The 19,391-nt window shown below is 53.4% G+C and overlaps 1 protein-coding gene across 2 annotated transcripts in view; it reads left to right on the forward strand.

Annotated features, from left to right (window-relative positions):
• GNG7 (G protein subunit gamma 7) overlaps positions 1–18,640 on the forward strand; it is a 127,779-nt gene extending 109,139 nt beyond the window's left edge. For both annotated transcript variants that reach the window (XM_059697254.1, XM_059697256.1), the window contains 2 exons: positions 10,657–10,773; positions 15,106–18,640. In XM_059697254.1, coding sequence (XP_059553237.1) covers positions 10,693–10,773; positions 15,106–15,231 — 207 coding nt within the window. In that variant the 5' untranslated portion in view covers positions 10,657–10,692 and the 3' untranslated portion in view covers positions 15,232–18,640. The remainder of the gene's footprint in view (positions 1–10,656; positions 10,774–15,105) is intronic.
• The last annotated feature ends 751 nt before the right edge of the window (positions 18,641–19,391 follow it).

Genomic DNA, 19,391 nt, shown 5'->3' on the forward strand with positions numbered 1-19,391 from the left:
TGGAGTGTTTGTGTGAACTAATATAAATTCAAAGTAAACATCATTACATAAAAGGGTACGGTCTTTTTTTTCAATAGTTTTATTCATTTCAAATGGGCCGGATCCGGCCCACGGCTGATCTAGGGAGTGTTACAAGGTCAAGCCTAATTATGCTAAGAGGACTGAGCCCTCTAAGCTGGGACTTGTTTGTGACTTTGCCAGCAGGTCAGTCCCAGGCTCAACCCTGTATCAGTTTCCCACACACATCGATATTTCTGTCTGCCTTTCCCTCTCCCACTTTCTCTTAAAATCAATGGAAAAATATCCTCAGGTGAGGATTTTTAAAAAATCTCTTATTTGTTTATTTTTTTTAGATTTAGACATAGGTAAAATTTTTTAATAAATATTTTTTATTGTTGACAGTATTATAGATGTCCCTGCTTCCTCCCTTCACCCCCGCCTTGAAAATGTCTTTTCCCCTCGTTCTTGAAGCTTGTTTTCAGCAGGTTTGTTTATTTGTTTTGATTTTATTAAGGTATAATTCCTATTTAGTAAAATGAACAGATCTTAACTATACAGTTTAATGAATTTTGACAAATATATACATCTGTGTACACCAACACCTCAAACAAGATACATAACGTGTCTGAGGTCTGTCTTCTTTTGCTTAACAAAATACTTTTGAAATTCACACATGTGACTCCATCTATCAGTACATCATTCTTTCTTATTGTGCAGGCATAGTCCATGGTGTGAATGATCAGTTTATTCATTCTCCTGTTGATAGGCATTTGTGCGGCTTCCAACTTTTGCTATTATAAATATAAAGACATGCAAACATCTTGTGCAAGTATTTTTGTGGAAATACATTCTTATGTATCGTGGGTAAATCCCGAGGAGTGGAATTGCGGGTCATAGGTTAAGTATGTGTGTAGCCTTATAAGAAACTGCTAAACTTGTTTCCCAGAGTGATTGTACTATGTCACACTCCCATCAGCATTTCTGCATCCTCCCCAATACCTAGTATTGATGGCCTTTTTAATTTTTGCCACTCGGTTAGTTATGAATCAGTCTCTCATATCTCTCATTGTGGTTTTTACTTCTATTTCCCTGATGGCTAGTCACTGAGCATATTTTTTGTTGTTGTTAATCCTCTCCCCAGAATATCTTTCCATTGATTTTTAGAGAGAGTGGGAGGGAGGGGGAGAGACAGAAAGAGAGAAACATCAATGTGAGAGAGATACATCGGTTGGTTGAAGGCACACCCTGAACCAGGGTCAGAGTCTGCAGCCGAGGAGCATACATTTTCTTGACTGGAATTGAACCCGGGAACCTTCAGTCTAAGGGCTGACGCTCTGTCCACTGAGCCAAACTAGCCAGGGCTCATTGAGCATCTTTTTATATGCTTAATGGCCACTTCTCTGTTGGTTTCTAAGATCCTGCCTGAGGGTGTAGAGCTTGTGGCGTCTGTGGCTTGCGGTCTTTTTTTTTTTTTTTATCAGTTTTGGGAAATTTATCTATTCAAAGATTTCTTCTGTCCTGTTCTCTCTCTCCTTCTGCCAGACTTGCACTTACCTGTGTACCAGACTGCATTGCATCCTCTGCATCTGCCTTCGCTGCAGTGTTTTCTTTGCCTTTGTGCCTTCTTGCTTCGTTCTGTATATTCCCCCCCGCCCCCGAACTGCCTTCCAGTGCGCTAATTTTCTCTTTAGTTGTCATCAGTGATACTATTTACTCCATTGTGGTTTTGTGGGGGGTTTTTACAAGTGTGCACATAACATATTTCCAAAGAGTGTTTGCCATAGTAAGGTTTTAAAAGTAGGAAGTAAACATAAGTATTCTGTGGGACTGTGTTCAAGGATTGACAGATTTGGGGAGAAACTCTTTATATGCTCTACAATACAGGTGTCCCCAAAATGTATCAACACTTTGAATAATTATGACTTCCAGTGGGTCAGACTGAAAAGAAAGAAACATTAATTGAGCTATCAGCCGTTCAGTGTGTGTACATTTTGGGACACCTGTGTATATATACTCAGGACAAAAGCGAACATTATAAAAAGTATAAAAATAGACAAAAAGATATAAATTCAACATATTTTGGTTGAAATTTTAGAGATTTTTTCCTTCTCTTTCCCCTTTACTTCAAAAGTTATAAACACTTTGAAGCAGCATGTTGCACTTTTGACGTTTGGTTGTACAGTTAATGAACTTGAGAGTCCAGATGGCCAGTCCTCATCTATTTGGTCTTCCCATTCTTTTGTCTCTTCTTTGATTAACAAAGGTTTTCTTAGACCGGAGTATGATAGAACGGGGGTTAGCTGATGACAACAGAGCTACCTAGCTTTTCAACAAGAAAGTTACAACTATTTCGCATTTTTCCAAATTCAGTGAAAGTGAAACAGACCTCTGCTTCCACGTGATCAGCATTTCCCACTCTCCTGCCACCCTCTGTCACCGTTACAGTTTCTGCCGGTCTTGATGTGGCTTCTTCTTTATATCCTTCGTCTTAGGACTTCTGTGCAGCTAGATTTCAGATGTTCTGCGTGATAGCTGTTCTGTAATTTAGCTGTAATTTTTGCAGTTGTGGGAAGCTCCAGGTCCTGTGTTTGCCTGCACGGCCTTGTGGACTGGCACTCCCCGTTGTGTTCTTACATTTCAGATACTAGCACTTTCTGCATGTCCATGGGTTCTTTCTTCTACAGTGTCCAATTCCCTGCTAAATGCCCATCTCACCCATGTATCTCTTTGAACATAATTAACACAGTCATTTTAAAGTCTCTCCCAGCTCCCATGCAGAGAACCCCTGGGGCCCGCTTGCGTTGCCCACTGTTCCTGTTGACTTGTGTTCATGTGGTCTTGTCCCGGTGTGCGCCTGTCATTTCTCACTGTGTGCTGCGCATTGTGATTGCAGACTTGTTTGTAGAAATCAGTTGAAGCCTAAAATGATGGTGGTGTCCACCGGAGAGGATTTATATCTACTTCTGCCCAGCATCTAGGGCCGCGAGCCACCTAAGGTCACCTCAACCCACTATCAGGCGCTGAGATTATTCAAAACTCAACTACAGTCGCTGTCAGTGCCTGTCTACTTCCTGTGTACGCTTGTGCTCAGAGTGTAGCACTTTGTTGTCCCAGTTCATACCAAGGGAGGTTCACCAAGCTCTCTGGGCCCTGGATCTCGGCCTCCATGCCCTAGCCTCGCGAGGCTAAAAGAGGCATCGCTCAGCCTCTCAGCAAATCCTCCACTCACGAAAAAGTAACCTCAAAAGCCAGGATCTTGGGTTTCCGTCCTCCCCCAGAGCCTGACAAGTAATTCTTCACCATCTTAATAGCCCAACAGCACCTTCAGGCAGCTGTTTCTCTGTCCTGTCCAGCTTATCTGGTTGCCCTCAGCAGGAGCCTGTCCGTGTTAGCCAGCTCACTCACCGCTGTGCGAGCTGAAATCTACAGACACAGATTTTTTTAAATTTATTTATTCATTTTTAATATATTTTTATTGATTTCAGAGAGGAAGGGAGAGGGAGAGAAAGATAGAAACATCAATGATGAGAGAGAATCATTGATCTGCTGCCTCCTGCACGCCCCCCACTAGGGACCGAGCCCACAACCCGGGCATGTGCCCTTGGCCGGAATTGAACCTGGGACCCGTTAGTCCACAGGCCAACGCTCTATCCACTGAACCAAACTGGCTAGGGCCAGACACAGATTTTTATCTAAAGTCCAGGTGGCTTAGGAGGAGGCCATGAGTGTCACTCGTCCTGATCTCAGAGCCACAGAATGACACACCGGGACCGTTCTCAGCTTTCGGAACAACCCTGTTACGTTCTGGTTGGAGAAGTTAAGACCCAGGTCAGGGCAGGCCCAAGTTCCCACTTCCAGACACGACCTGCACGTGGGATCTTCAGGAACCAGGCCTGCCTCTGCCCCGGGGAATGAGGTCCCTGGAAATAGCCCTACTTCTTCCGGAAACTTTCAGGAGAAACTTGCAACTCGGGGTCACCAGCAGCTAAAACACATCTAAGTGTGTCCAGAAATGACATGGAACGGACTTGGGTGTGGCTGTCATTATGGACCCTCGGAGCTCAGAGCAGAGCTTGAAGGAATCTAGTCTCACCTTACTCTGTGGCTTGGACGGGAAGGGATTGCCACGATTTGAGTCCAACATGAAAATGGACTCTTAATCCCTGGCTCTCCCACTAGCTTCATCCGTTCTTATTTGTCATATGATCAACTTCAAACTCTGCCTGGTCCCCCCTGAGCAGGTGAGGGGCGTGGCCACCTTAGCGCAGGAAGCTCCTGGAGGAGCAGGATTCCCACTGGCTCCCAGCAAACCACCTTCCGCATCCACTGGGCACAGCATCCACGTCATCTTGTCTTTCGTTACATCTCTCCAGCCGTTGTGTTTATAGCTGGCAGTTTCCACAGGCCCCTGAAAGAGGTCTCTCCCCACAGCTGCCAGTGGGACCTGGGTTGCCTGCAAGGAGGGAGTGTCACTCTGAGCATTCCAGCGGAGTTCAGAGAGGGGAGGTGACTTTCCCAAAGCCACACAGCTCTGGGGTTGGGGCAGAATTCAGATCTGCTGCTCCCAATGGCGCTTACACCTTTCACTTCTCTGCTCTTCAGATGAGTCGTTGGTGGAGTGGAGGGAAAGCTCCGGCCCTGTCTGTGGCTTCTAGTCACAGAGGGTTTGGATGCTGAGAAAACTAAACGCCCTTTAAAGCAAGCTTCTGTTTCCATTCAGGACTGTTTCAGTTCAAATGGAACCATTTCAGTTCCCCCCAAAAAGCTCTTGGCAATTGGCCTAAATGAGCCTCTTGTAGCTGCAGATTTTCTTCTGCTAAGAGAGTTCCGTAAAGGCCTTAAATGCCTCCAGGGAACACTGGGGGTATCTGGGGACACCTGTGTTTGTCACAACTGGGGGAGCTCCCGGCATGGAGGGGGCAGAGCCAGGGATGCTGCTCATCACCCCACGGTGCCCAGGACGGCCCCCAGAGAGTGACTCAGCCCCAGTGTCAGCAGTGCTCAAGGGAGAAACTGTTCTAAACTAGTTGTTCCCCCCTTTTGCCATCCCTGCAGCCCCCACTGAAGGAAGCCTTCCTCTCTCCATAGTTGTGTGGGTTGTTCGTTGTTGCTTTAAGAGTGAGAGAGCGAGGAGAAGGGAGAGAAAGAGAGAGAAGTATCGAGTTGTTGTTCCACTTATTTATGCATTCATTGGTTGCTTCTTATATGTGCCCTGACCAGGAATCCAGCCTGCAACCTTGGCATACAGGACAACGCTCTAACCATTGAGCTTCTCGGCCAGGGCTCCATGGTCCTGTTTCCTTCTTCTGTGCATTGGAGCCTCATGTCTCAGCTCTGGTCTGTACTGTTTTGAGGGTGACTAGCCTCCCTTTTATCACAGCTTCACAGGCTTACAGGGGGCAGGGCGGCCTCAGAGTCCTGGCCTTTGAGACATGAGCATGTTCAGTTCTTCTGTGCAGTCAGGTTCCACCTGCTGTGACTTCCGAGCCCTTCCCTGGGAGGCCAGCCCAGGGCCTGGTGGCATTTGTCAAGGTTCTATTTTTAGGCTAAGCTCACCCCAAGCCTTGCCCTCAGGCTCACCAGGCCTGAGCCAGCCTCTCCGCAGAGGCTGAACCCAGAGTTGAGAACGTGACTGGCTGCTGCCAGCCGCTCTGACCACCTCGCCCCTCCCTCCCAGAGCAGCCTGCCCCGCCCCCAGCTTCCCAAGGCCCTGCCCACCGCTAGGGCCTTGGAGGCTCTGCTGGGCCGGGCAGGCCCTGCCCAGTCAGGTGCCCGCTTGGTCACATACCTCCTGTGGAGAGGCAGCTGGGGAGGCGTGCTCCCCACGCTGACTCAGCAGGCTCCTGTTCTGCCAGCCTTGGTCTCATCCCGGAAGGCATGGCTGGCCCATGAGTCAGTGACTGGCTGTGACACCAGCCCGGACGAGGACTTGAGTCTGCTACATGGTCTTCGGTAAATTGTGTCTGCTACAGTGTCTGGATCTTGGCATCTTGGCACTCACACACACACACGCATGCATACATATACACATACACACGTGTATACATGTACACATACACAGATATGCTCACACGTGTCGCATATGCACATATGTTGACACACATGCAACACAAGCGTATGCACATACAAGCATACATGCTCACATTCACAGATGCACACAATATACTCACATACCTACATATGGGCACACACTTAGGCATACACATGTACACATACACAGGCAAACACGTGCACACACATAGCTCACACTTACACATGCATGCGCACACACACACACACACACACACACACACACCTCTCTGGCTGCTCTCTGAGGCCTGGGTTCTCACAGAGGAGCCTCTCAGGGTACCTACCAAGCACAGAAAGCCGGCATCGCCTCTGGCTTCATGCTCAGGAGGGAGACCACAGCTGGGGTGGCTGCTCCAGGTGCCGGGGGTCCTGGGGTTCTGGTGGACACACTGGACGCCGAGCAGGACTCCCGGCCTTCCAAAGTAAACACTCCCGGGCCACCTCGTTTGTTCTCTGTGCGCATCTATATTTAGCGCTGAGTAATTTAGGTATTTTTGAGCCGAAGCAGGGAGGTTTTCCCTGAGTGGGATGTTCTGTGGCTGCTTTGAAGCTCTCTGCTGAATCAGAGCTCTGGAGGCCCGCACATGGGCTCTGGGCACCGGGCAGACACACTCGGGCCTCCTCTGACCCAAAGGGGCCGGGTGCCTGCGGGACTCGCGGAGCAGGCCATGTGGAGGAGTGTTGTTTTTAACTTTGGTGGAGATCACTGTAGATTCACATGCAGTTGTAACACATCAGAAATTCCTTGTAGCATTCACTCTGTTTTCCCAAATGCTAATTTCCCGTCTTTCCATTGAATTTATTGGGGTGACATTGGATAATAAAATTATATAGGTTTCGGGTGTACAATTCTATACTACAGTGATGGCGAACCTATGATACGCGTGTCAGAGGTGACACGCGAACTCATTTTTTTGGTTGATTTTTCTTTGTTAAATGGCATTTAAATATATAAAATAAATATCGAAAATATAAGTCTTTGTTTTACTATGGTTGCAAATATCAAAAAATTTCTATATGTGACGCAGCACCAGAGTTAAGTTAGGGTTTTTCAAAATGCTGACATGCCAAGCTCAAAAGGTTCGCCATCACTGCTATAATACATCACCTGTATATTATATTATATTGTGTGTTCACCACCCCAAGTCGTCTCCTTCTATCACTTTTTATCCTCCCTACCCCTTTTTCTACTTCCCTTGACCCCCCCAAATGATAATGTTTTGTCAAAGTCCCTTGTCAATATCACAGCCCGGATTTTGGCATTGATATAGCCCACTGACCCTATTCAGATTTCTGCGGGGTTTTGTGTATGTATGTTAAGTTCTATGCAAGTTTATCACCTGGGCAGGTGCATGGACCCACCACCACCCAAGATAAGCCCCGTCTCCAGCGCCACGGAGATCTGGTGTCACCCTTTTCTCCCAGGCCGCAACCCCAACCCAGCCCCAGCAACCCCCCATCACGCCTTCATCCTCACAACCTTGTCATCTCAAAAATAGCCCATAAATGGCACCACGCAGCTTGTAACCTCTAGGGACCGGCTTTGTTCACTCAGCAGAATCTCTGGAGCACCGTCCAAGGCGTGTTGATGAACAGTCCACTCCTTTAGATTCCAAAGAACTTTCCTGAAAATCTGCTTTTAATGTCTGAAGCCACCTGGCCCTCCTGACTACCAAGCAGACAGTGATGCCGTGCATGGTGACAGCGAGAGAGTGTTAGTTACCTGGTTAGAAGTCGGCCTGGCTGGGGCGGGGACTTCCCAGGACTCTTGAACTTGGATTCTGCACCCTCTACCCGACCCGACCCCTCGGGCGTCCTGGGCACTATGGGAGGGGGGGGTTTGAGCAGCATTCCTGGTCCCCACCCCCCACACCCCCATGCTAAGAGCAACCCAATGTGACAACCGCAGATGTCCCTGAACATCATCCCAGTGCAGAACCACACCACTGGGCCCCTCGATGAAGGCTGGGTGAAAAGGTAGAGTTTTCACTGCCTTAAGGAACAGAGAAGAATTTGGATAGCTGAATTACAAAAACAGGTTAACATCACTCATGCATCGCTGGTGGGGGTGTAAAATGGTACAGCCACTCTGGAAAACAAGTTGGCATTTGCTTTCAAAGTTAAGCCTGCAGCCACACTGCTCAGCACTTTCCTCGGAGAAAGAGACAATGTTCACGCGAAGGCTGATGGCGGCTTTACTCGTGATGGCCAAGCTGAGGACTCAGCCCCGCTGTCCTTCCGCGGTCATGGTTAACCGGGGCACAGCCCTGTCCTGGGCACGACTCGGCCGTGGGAAGGAATGAGCCACAGCGACAGGCAGCGACCAGAGAATGACACCAAGTGGAGGGAAGTTACATACCAAACGCTTGCATTTACTTAACACTCTCCAGATGGCAAACTTGTGGAGAAAGAGAACCCACAGTGGTCGCCAGAGATGGAGGTGGGTGAGGGGACCTGGGTGTGGCCATCTCAGGGCCATAGGAGGGGCCTGTGTCTCTCCTGCATTGGTGCCAGCATCCTGGCTGTGATCTCACCAGTTTGCCATCCTTGGGGGAAACCGGGCAAAGTGCGGGTCTCTCTCTATCGTTTCTTACAACTGCATGTGAATTGACAGGCATCTCAAATTTTAAAATCTAAATTCCTAAAAATATTTTGGAAGGACCATGAAAACCATCCCAAATAAGAGCAAAGCGGGAATTGTTGGCATAATAAAGGGTGAGCCTTCTTTTGGGTGAGGAAGCATAAGGGAGGTGCTCTGATTCCCTAAACTGTGACAGGTGACACCGATTTGTAAGGGTGCTGGGGAGACAGGTCCACAGGCAGAATTTGGTGCAGAACAGACAGCACGAGATCTCTCGCCCTGGATCTGAATTAGCGGAAGATCGACTGGGGGCGGGGGAGGGTTTATCTGGACTCCACCCACGCGAAGTGGGTTTCTCCAAGCGCACTGTCCACACCCAGGGGAACTGTAGGTCCCCAACATCTGCATCCGCTCCAGACTTCAGAAGGGAACCTATCTCGAAACCGAGTTGCTGCGGATGTAATGAGTTAAGACGAGGTTACACTGAGCCCAGTGATTACTGTCCTTATAAGATGAAAATGTGGACACAGACACACAGGCCATGTGACAACAGAGGCAGAGATGGGGGTGATGCAGCCACAAACCAAGGGGGACACCAAGTACGACCCCCCGCCAGGAGAGGCAGGAAGGACCCTCCCTGGAGCCCTCAGAGGGAGCATGGCTCTGCATCACCTTGATTTCAGACTCCAGATGTGAGAGAGTGAATTTCCATTGTTTTAAGCCATCCGGTGGGTGGTTGTCACGGCCACCCCAGGACGCTAATGGAGGAGCATGAGTCCCAGCACATCAGAAAGCTCTGGGAACCCTGCAGAGCCAAGCGGGCTCCCTGGGTCTCTGGCAACCACTGTCCCACCCCCAGCCCCCTCAAAGCCACTCCAGAGCAGGGAAGAGCCAGCACGTTCGCTCTGCCCCTGCCCTGGCAGCAGGGTGTGGAAGCCCAGGTCATGGGCCAGCCGGTTCCAGAGGCAGCCAGGCTGAGGTGTGGGGCAGGCCGGGAGGAAGGCAGAAATCTGAACCGGGCGCCCACAAGCACAGGACCGCCGTCAGCTCAATCCTCAGAGCTATGCCTGGCATGCAGCAGGACATTCTCTGTGAGATTTTACTGAGCAAACAATCGAGTGAATGAAGGAAGGAATGAAATAGCCCAGCCCTCCCTGGCCGGTTTGGCTCAGTGGATAGAGCATCGGCCTTCGGACTAAAGGGTCCCAGTTTTGATTCCGGTCAAGCGCACATGCCCGGGTTGTGGGCTCAATCCCCAGTAGGGGGAATGCAGGAGGCAGCCAATCAATGATTCTCTCTCATCATTGATGTTTCTCTCTCTCTCTTTCCCTCTCCCTTCCTCTCTGAAATCAATAAAAATATATTTTAAAAAAATAAAAAAGAATTTTAAAAGCCACTAAAAAAAAGAAAAAGAGAGAGAGAGGGGTGATACTTCAGGTATCCCCGGTGATCTGCCTCAGACAGCCCAGGGGACTCAGCCAGGGCGATCTGCCCCTCAGGGGAGACTGAGCCAAGTCTGGTGACAAATGCAGTCATCCCGACTGGGCGTGCTCCTGGCATCAGGAGGGTGGGGCCAGGGCTGCTGCTCAGCACCCTGCAGGGCCCAGGATGGCCCCACCCCAGAGAGTGGCCCAGCCCCACTTCCGGAGACCCTGGGGGAGGAGCAGGGCCCGAGGGCACTGGTACTTTTTCCTGCCGAGTCCCTCACCTGGAGCCAACCAGGAGTCATGCATTGGTGTCATGAACTCCTGGGGACCCTTGATGGTCACAACCAGAGATTGGCCACAGGAGGGAAGTGGGCAAAGAGGGGTTCAGCCGGGCCTCCCCGTACGGCCTGAGGACACAGACAATGTGGCCAGTCCCCGGAATGGAGCTGCAGGGTTCGGGGAGGGGGTGGGCGGGTGGCCAGAGAGCTCCCAGAATGGGCGGTGTCCTGCCTCTCCATCCTCAGCTGCCTGAGGTCCTGGGGCCTCCCAGCCGGCTCACGCTGTCTGCTTCCCTCACAGCTATCTGGACGACAGGGCCAGAGCTGATGGCAGACCATGTCCGCCACTAACAACATCGCCCAGGCCCGAAAACTGGTGGAGCAGCTCCGCATCGAAGCCGGGATCCAGCGTATCAAGGTGAGCAGGGCAGCAGAGGACAAGGGAGAGACACACAGGCGGGGGGTGGGGGGGGTTACAGGGGGACACCCATGGCCCACCGCGGCAGGAGGATGGGCTGGCCCTGCAGCTGTGCCTTTCGCTGTGCACCCTCAGGCCACCCAATCTCTCTCAGCCTCCGTTTCCTCCTTAGAAACACACAGCTGATAGAAAGCCACCCCGCGGGTTGTGGCGATCCCATTGCCACAGCGATTTATAAACACTGACCTCGCCACCAGCCCCTGCGGTCCTGCCTTGGAAGCCCCAGTGAGGCCACCTCAGGCCCTGCCGGAGGACCAGCATGAGGCAGGCATTCTCTCTCTTCTGTCCCCTCATCTCCCTCATTACAAGAGGCAGATAGGAGAGACCGAGCTTCTCACCCTCTGCTTTCTTCACCTCTGCGCTGTGTGAAGTTTTTGAAATAAGCCTGTTTGCTTTCTACGCTAAAAAAAGAGAAAGGACAAGCAGTTTCTGTTCACAGACACTTAACCCATCAGGGACCAGAAACACGCAGAGCAAAATAAAAGAGTGCAGCATTGCACCATCAGCTCTGCAGACGGAGATTTAAAAAAATAATAATTTGCATAACATTCAGTTAACCATATATTTTGAAGTGCACAATTCCGTGGCATTGGGTGCATTCACAATGTGCAACCATCCCCTCTGTCTAGTTCCAGAACGGCCCATCACCCCAAAAAGAAACCCTGTCCCCCTTAGCAGTCACCCTCATCCCCCTCCACAACGCCTGACCACCAGCAGCCCACTTCCTGTCTCTGTGGATGTGCCTGTTCTGGGCAGTTCACATTGATGGAAGCACACACTGGGTGGCCTTTTGTGTCTGGCTTCTCGCACTGAACATCATGTGTTCAAGGTTCATTCACGTTGTAGTGAGTGTCAGTGCCTCACCCCTTTTCATGGCTGAGTCATACTCCAGCGTGTGCACGGCCACATTGTGTTTATGTAGATGAACTGTCAGTATGAGGGGACATCAGGACAACATCCAGGGCACACAGGCTTCCTCCTTTCCAAGGACATGGACCAACGGGCTGCACATAAGAAAGGTGCCTGACCTTTTCAAAGGCCCCGTCCCACCAAGCCCATGTCCCAAAGGACGGTGAGGTGGCTCCAAGAAGCTGTTTCCTGTCCCAGACCCCAGCGTGCAGACGGCCTGGTGAGTCCCAGGGAGTCTCCATCTAGAAGGCCCCAGTGCTTTGCGCTTCTGGATTAGCCCTGCTCCAGCTACCTAGCGGTTAGTCAGGGATCGCCAGAGAAATAGAACCAACAAAACATGTGTACATATCTATAGAGATAGAGATAGAGATAGAGATAGAGATAGAGATAGAGATAGAGATAGAGATAGAGAGAGAGAGAGAGAGGGAAAGGGAGATGCATTTTAAGGACTTGGCTCATGCCATCGCAGGGCTGGCAAGTGTGAAGTCTGCAGGGCAGGCCCGCAGGCTGAAGCCCACGGAAGGGTCAGCGTCGCAGCTCGAGCGCCAAGGCCGTCTGGAGGCAGAATTCTCTCTCCTTGCAGGGACCTCAGTCTTTTCTCTTAAGGCCTTCAGCTGATTAGGTGCAGCCCGCCTACATTAGAGAGGCTAATCTGCTCCACTCAAAGCCGACGGATTTAAATGTTATCTATAAAGTATGTTCATAGAGACGTCTGGAGTGGCATTAGATGAAACACAAAACCAACTACAGTACCAGCCCACGTATCTGTTCAGACTCGCTTTCCTGGGCATCTGTCATGCCCGAGTCGCTGCTGCTGGTCTCGGGGATTCGTTAGGAGGGGATGGCCCGGCCAGGCGCAGGCAGACTCACACCTGAGGGCCAGGCGGGAGTGGTTTTGATGTCCCCCCGCCCTTGCCTCCACCAGCCAGTGGGAGTGGGGGAGGGCTGCTGCAGGGGGCCGGGGGGTGCCTCCCAGGAGGTGGCTGAATGTTCCAGAACTCTGCACATTCAAAGCATTCCTTCAGGCTGAAGAAAGAGCAGGGCCGGTTGAAGTGGTTTTCCTTTGTGCGTGGTGCCAGCGCCCAGCCTGGTGGAGGGTGATTCATCCCACCCCTTTGATGTTCAGGAGCAGCGCCCCCCCTTTGAAAGTGGGAAGGAGGGGAATCGGGAGGTAACCCACTCTCCCCCTAGTCCCGCCTGAGGTTTTGCATCCCCCGCAAAGCGGTGACCGGAACCACAGAGCATCAGCCTGCCTGAAAGGCCCGCCGGCCGCGGCCTGGCAGAGCAGCGGTGCCCAGGGTCTGGATGTGCGGCCGTGCAGTGGCCCCGGCACTGTGGGCAGAGCCTTCCTGTCAACGCCAGGGATGGGCGGGGGGGCACAAGCCGGAGCCACAGCATCAGCTATTTTAGGGCCCGGTGACTATTTCTGTCCTCTGGGAGGGGTGCTTTCCAAATCGGACTCTGGAAGCCAAGCTCCGTCTGCTCATCAAAGGCAGCCTCCCAGCAGTGGCCACTGTCGCTGTCTCGGGCGGGAGCACCCCCAGCACAGGGTGGGGGGTGTCCTTGGCGTTCAGGTGTGCAGTGTTGCAGACCCACCCAGCAGCCCCTGCACGGCTCGTGGCCCTCTGGCCTTCCAGGTGAGAAAGCAAAGGGAGCCCTATGGGCAGACAGCTCCTGCCCCTGGGATGGGATCCAGGGCCCCACAGGCATCCTGTTCACCCTGGCCGAGGGTACCTGCAACCCAGCCCCCCAGCCCTGCGGGGGCAAGCAGAGGGGGATGGCCCCTGCAGCACCCCCCGCAAATGCGTGACCCAGAGGAACGGGGCATGTGGTCCAGAGGCAACCTTTGTAGTGACCCTCAGCTCCCCGGATGCTAAATGCCCGGTTTTCCCCATTCAGCCTTCCGGGGACCCTCCCTTCGCCTCCCTCCCCTCTTGGGGGCTCTGATGCAGGTGGTCCTAAGGGTCAGTGCCCTCCCTGGGTCACTGGACCCCCGAGGGTTCAGGGCACACAGGTAGGAAATGCAGACAGGCTGGTGTTGTGCCCCTCGATCATGCCAATGTCCAAGCAGGGGTCACACTGCTCAGTCCCTCCTCGGGTGGGATGGCGTCTTAGGCTGACTCCTAAAGAGGCTGCATCTCATTCTGACCTTTTCTGTTCAAACTCTGGGCAACTCCTGCTGTAGGAGGCTCAGGCCTTCTTTTTCAATCTTTTAATAATTGTGGTAAAATACACAACATAGCCTGGTCGGCATGGCTCAGTGGTTGAGCATCGACCTGAGAACCAGGAGGTCATGGTTCCATCCTGGTCAGGGCACATGCCTTGGTTGCAGGCTCGATCCCCAGTTCCAGGGCGTGCTTGAGACAATCAATGATTCTCTCTCACCATTAATGTTTCTATCTCTCTCTCCCTCTCCCTTCCTCTCTGAAATCAATAAAAATATTTTTTAAGAATACACAATCTAAACTTTATCATTAGTGGTATCCTATATAATAAAGAGGTGATATGCAAATTAACCCTCATGCCCTCACAAGATGGCTGCCTATAACCAGGCCAGCAGGGGGGTTAGTGAGGGATGACCAAACAACTGAACAGCAGGCTGTGTGGGGCGACCAGGCTGGCGGGGGGACTGTGACGGGCAACCAGGCCGGCAGGGGAGGCAGTTAGGGGCGACCAGGCCGGCGGGGGAGGGAAGTTAAGGGCAACCAGGTAGGCAGGCAGGTGAGCAATTAGGAGCCAGCGGTCCAGGATTGTGAGAGGGATGTCCGACTGCTGGCTTAGGCCCAATCCCCAGGATCAGGCCTAAGCCAGCAGTCAGACATCCCCCAAGGGGTCCTGGATTGGAGAGGGTGCAGGCTGGGCTGCTGGGACCCCCCTCCCCTGCACAGATTTCATGCACCAGGCCTCTTGTCTAGTATATTTGGTGCTGTGCAGTCATGACCTCTATCCAATTCCAAATCATTTCATCATTACAGACAGAAACCTCGTCCCCATCAGTAATTACCCTACATCCCCTCCCCCAGCCCCTGGCAACCACTGAATTTCACTTCCTGTCTCTGTGGATGTGCCTGTTCTGGACATTTCACATAAATAGAATCGCACACTGTGTGGCCTGTGTGCCTGGCTTCTCTCACTGAGCATCACATGTTCGAGGTTCATCTATGTTGTCGTGGGTGTCAGTGGCTCGCTCCTTTTCATGGCTGAGTCATACTCCAATGTGTGCGGGGACACGTTGTGTTTGTCCATCGTTAGCTGGTGGACACTTGAGCAGTGTCCACCTTTCAGCCGTGGTGAATGTGCTGCTGTGAACACACGTGAATCGGCCTCTGACCTTTTCTCTCTCGCCCCTGTGCCCACGCTCAGGTCTCCAAGGCCTCGTCAGAACTCATGAGCTACTGCGAGCAGCATGCCCGGAACGACCCCCTGCTGGTCGGAGTGCCTGCCTCCGAGAACCCCTTCAAGGACAAGAAGCCTTGTGTCATTCTATAGCTCGGTTTCCTCCTGTGTTTGCTCTCTGTGTGTCTCTCCCTCCCTCTCTCTCTGTCTCTCCCCAAACCCTTCTTTCTCTCTCTCTGTCAGGGCGTCATTCAGTATGTAGGCAAAGCAAAGCATTTGGGGTCCCTGGAACTTTTAATGCCAAAAGAAATGTCAAACGTTGCCACCGCCCAGATGGAGTAAACGTACCCGCTGGGTAGCGATGGGTTTTCAGACTGAGGCGCACAGACCGCAGGCCTGGCCGAGAGATGGGTGCTGGCTGCACACCTCCTGCCACTTAGGGAGAACTGAGAGGCCCGAACGATGCGGTCGCCGTATTTTTAAACTCGCACTTGCCATTTGAGCTGTGGTCCAGAGCCAAGCTGGTCAGAGAAGGGACTGGAAGGGGGCGCTGGCCGCTGGTCCCGGGGGACCAGGGCGACCTGGCCGGCTGGCCGTCCTCACACAATTGGCCACTTGTAAAAACAAAAACAAAAAAAACTGCTACAGTGCTGCTTCTTTTTTAAAGCAGAGTGAAATTTGGGGGTTGGGGGCTATAAGGAACTTTTCAGGAAAAATCTTATCATTGAAAAGGTTGTGATTCTGTACTGCTAGAGTCAGGTTTCCACGGCCGAGCGGTGCTGTGTAACAATGCCAAGTGGGTTTGAGGGGCCCGGAGGGGGCTTGGCCTGGGAAGCGCACCCTGGTCCCCTGTGTAGCCAAGCGTCGCCCTGCTGAGTGGCATGGGTTTGGCATGTGTCGCTGGACAGCCGCGCGTGACCTCCCTCCCCGGAGACCCCGCCCACCCCGGGAAGGGGTTTTCGGCCGCTTGCCCTGGTCCCTGGAGTGGCCGGCTGGCTTCATTTTGTTTTAAGCTCCTGACATGGATGTGGGCGAGTAGAAGCTGCGATCAGATTAGGCTCTTCGGGGTTTTCTGTTTTATTTTGGTTTTTCTCCACCTTCACTTATCGCCATGGCCACTATTCAGAGCTGCAGCCTGGTGGGCAGGGCCGCGGGCGGGGTGACAGGGTCTGGAGTAGCTGGGAGGCCTCCGAGCTCTCTGCTCTCTTCCACACCCCTCAGACCCAGAACTCTGGCTGGAGAAAGTGAGAGGCACAAAGCACAACTCATCACTCTCCCCAGCCGCCTGGGAAATGTGGTTCGTCATGGAGTCCCAGCTTGGGAACGGGGGCAGGGGGGGGCGGGGGGGGGGTTAAATCACTTTTTCCTCTGTTACGACAGGGACAGTTAAAGGAATAAGAGGATGGGGCCCCCTCCTCCCCTGCCAGTGCCACCCATGGCTGCCAGGACCCCATACAGCCTTGGGCTCAGAGGTTCCCGCCTGCCCCGCGAGGGGGCCAGAGGCAAACTGTGGGAAGAAAGGAGCCCAGCGCTGCCCCTGTGGCCCCAACGGACGTCAGCGCCTGAGGCCACGCCAGCGGGGTCCTGGACAGCCGCCAGGCCCGGGCCTCACCTCACAGCCGGGGCCAAGGGCCGATCCTGCGGAGCTAAGAAGGCCCCGGGGTGACCCTCCATCAGCTCCCACAGGGTGCAGGCCGGGGCTGGCTCTCTCCCCGGCGCCCAGCTCTCCCCAGCCGGTCTGGGAGCATCGGGGGCATTGGGGAGCCTGGCACTTCCGGACCTGCCGTTGGTCAGGAAAAGCCGTGGGGTAGCCATGCTGCCGCCGCCTTTCACCACACAGGCAGCCTGTGGCCGGGGCCTCTCACTGTCCCAGCACCCCGTTCTAGGGCCCCGCGGGAATGACCCCTGAGGTCAGGGAGCGGGCCGCAGAGCGAGACATGCCCTTCCCGCCAGCCATCTGGCGACTGGTTGCCTGTGCGCCCCCTTTGCTCTGTGACAGAAGCCTTAACCCCCTGAGCCTGCAGCAGGTCCTTGCACGCCCATCCTCCTCCCTGGGCCCTCCACTGTCCGGCCACCGGCCCGGAGAGGACAGGAGGCCCCACCTCGCCCAGGAGCCCAGACCTCCCCTTTCTCTGCGCCCCCTGCCTGCCGGCCACCTAAGCCCTGCCCCGCCATGTGTCCCGGACCCCAGGACTCCAGAGAAGCAGGTGGGAAGCAGAGCCGAGGGCCCTGGCTGAGGGAGGTGGGGTTGAACCCGAGTTCGTCGCTCCATGGCCTGCTATGGGCTCAGCCTGCCAACATGTTCCGCACCCCACGCCCCTCACCCCCAGCCCTGAAGCAAACTCCAGCGTGGGCCTGGGGAGGCTTCTGAGCCAGAAAAACCTGGGGTCGGAGTGGTCTGGGTGAACTGAGGCCCAGCAAGGTGAGGACAGTCAGTTTCCCGCCTGTTGCCCTACCTGCTCAGGGGCCCACCACCTCCAACCCCAGGGAGGGGGCCACCGGCTGGAGTCCCACTGTGGTTTTTGTTCGAGCTGAGAAAAAAACAAAGATCCTTTTTAAAGTGTAGAGTAAATCTCACTGTCCATAGTGTCCTCTGAAGCAGCAGGGCACTCACAACAACGTGAGCTGCTGTGCTCTCCTGACGCAAGCATCTGCCGTGGAAACGTGGCTTTCAAGGCGCTTGGGGTCTAGAAGTGCCCCTTGCGTCAGGGAGCAGCACAGGCCTTGGGGAAACCAGCATCTCCAGCTGTGTGTGGGGGGGGGGGGGGCGGTGGGGGGGAGGCGGGAGATGCAGAATCAAGGACACAGACACAGAAGGCAGGCGTGAGGGTGCGGAGTCCCTTCTGCAGTCAGTCGGTCAGTGTTTCCAGTGGCCGGCGCTCCTGGCCTGGCCAAGCCGCTGCTCTCCCCCCCACTCCCCCCCCCCCCCAGGAAGGAGCTAGACCACGCACCCTGCCCCATCCTCCCAAAGGTGACTCCCAGGCGAAGAATGAAGCGACTCGGTTGTGACCTCCAGCCCCAGGGGATGTAAACCCGCTGGGCTGGGCCGAAGGGGCTGCCTTTCGGGCTTTGATGTCCCTGCCACTGGCCCAGGACCGCCCTGGGCCTCCAGGCAGCTCATCGTCTGGTGAAGAGCCCCCCTGCCCGCACTCTGGGCCCAGGACAGGCCCTTGGTGTCTCACACTCTCACCCCAGGGGCGGTTTCTGGCCCAAGTGGAGCCACGGAAAGACACTCCTCCTTCAAGAGCACTTGTAAAAAGCCAGCCTGCCCCGTCCCCTGCAAACAAGCCATATGTGGGACACCTGCCCTCTTCCTCGGGCCAGGAACCCATTACCAACCGTTGTGACAACTTGCTTCTGGTCTGAGAAGCAGTCTGTGGCTCTGCTGGGTCCTACCCCATCTGCCTTCGGGTGCCTGGTGGTTTTTATTTCTGATTAAAAAAGAAAAAAAAAAACAAAAAACTCCAGGTGTGTCACACCCACTTTCTCGCGGTATTTTGATATTGTGTGGAATTGTCAATACAACGTGAATTGATCCACAATAAAAAGGCTCACTGCTCCTCGTCTCCAGTCTGGGCCCTTCCTTCGCTCCCTGGCCACTGCTGGGAGGGGGGGCTGCCCGCATCGTGCCCCCCCCAACCTGTGCCAGGAAGAGGCACCGGGCTGGAACCCACTCCAGGTGGCACTCACCAGTGGCCTCCGTGTTGATGGGCTTTGTGATCTGTAGCTAGAAAATGCAGGGGAAGGGCTGTGTGCATGAGCCATGTGCCCACAGATTGGGAGTGTTTGTCTGGCATGGCCCTTCGAAAGGCTCAGAGCCTGGGAAGATCTTAATCTCACCCCCACTCGCCAGTCACCCAGAAACCACCCCGACCACCAGAGACTCCAAGGAAGACCAGTGAGCGGTGGCCCAACTCACCTCACACCATAAGAGTTACCATTTTAATAATAAATCTGCAGATGGGTGATTCTGACCTCTAAGGAGAGAAGAACTTTCTCTGTATAAAACAGTAAATTCACCTACATAAAAATTATCCCTTGTGTATCAAAAATTGTAAGATTAAAAGCAGTTCAAAACCCAACAAAATTATCGCATGACCCAGCAGCCCCATTTCTAGGTATGTGCACACAAAAGCACCGAAAGCAGGGACCCAAGGAGGGATTACACACCCGTGTTCACAGCAGCATGATTCACAACGGCCGAAAGGCGGACACCACTCACATGTCCAAGGGTGGCTGAATGGGTCTACACCCTGTGGCCGTCCACACACGAGTACTGTTCAGCCTTAGAAGGACATTCTGACACCTGCTGC

This window comes from Myotis daubentonii, chromosome 5 (assembly GCF_963259705.1).
Source record: "Myotis daubentonii chromosome 5, mMyoDau2.1, whole genome shotgun sequence".
Lineage (NCBI taxonomy): Eukaryota > Metazoa > Chordata > Mammalia > Chiroptera > Vespertilionidae > Myotis > Myotis daubentonii.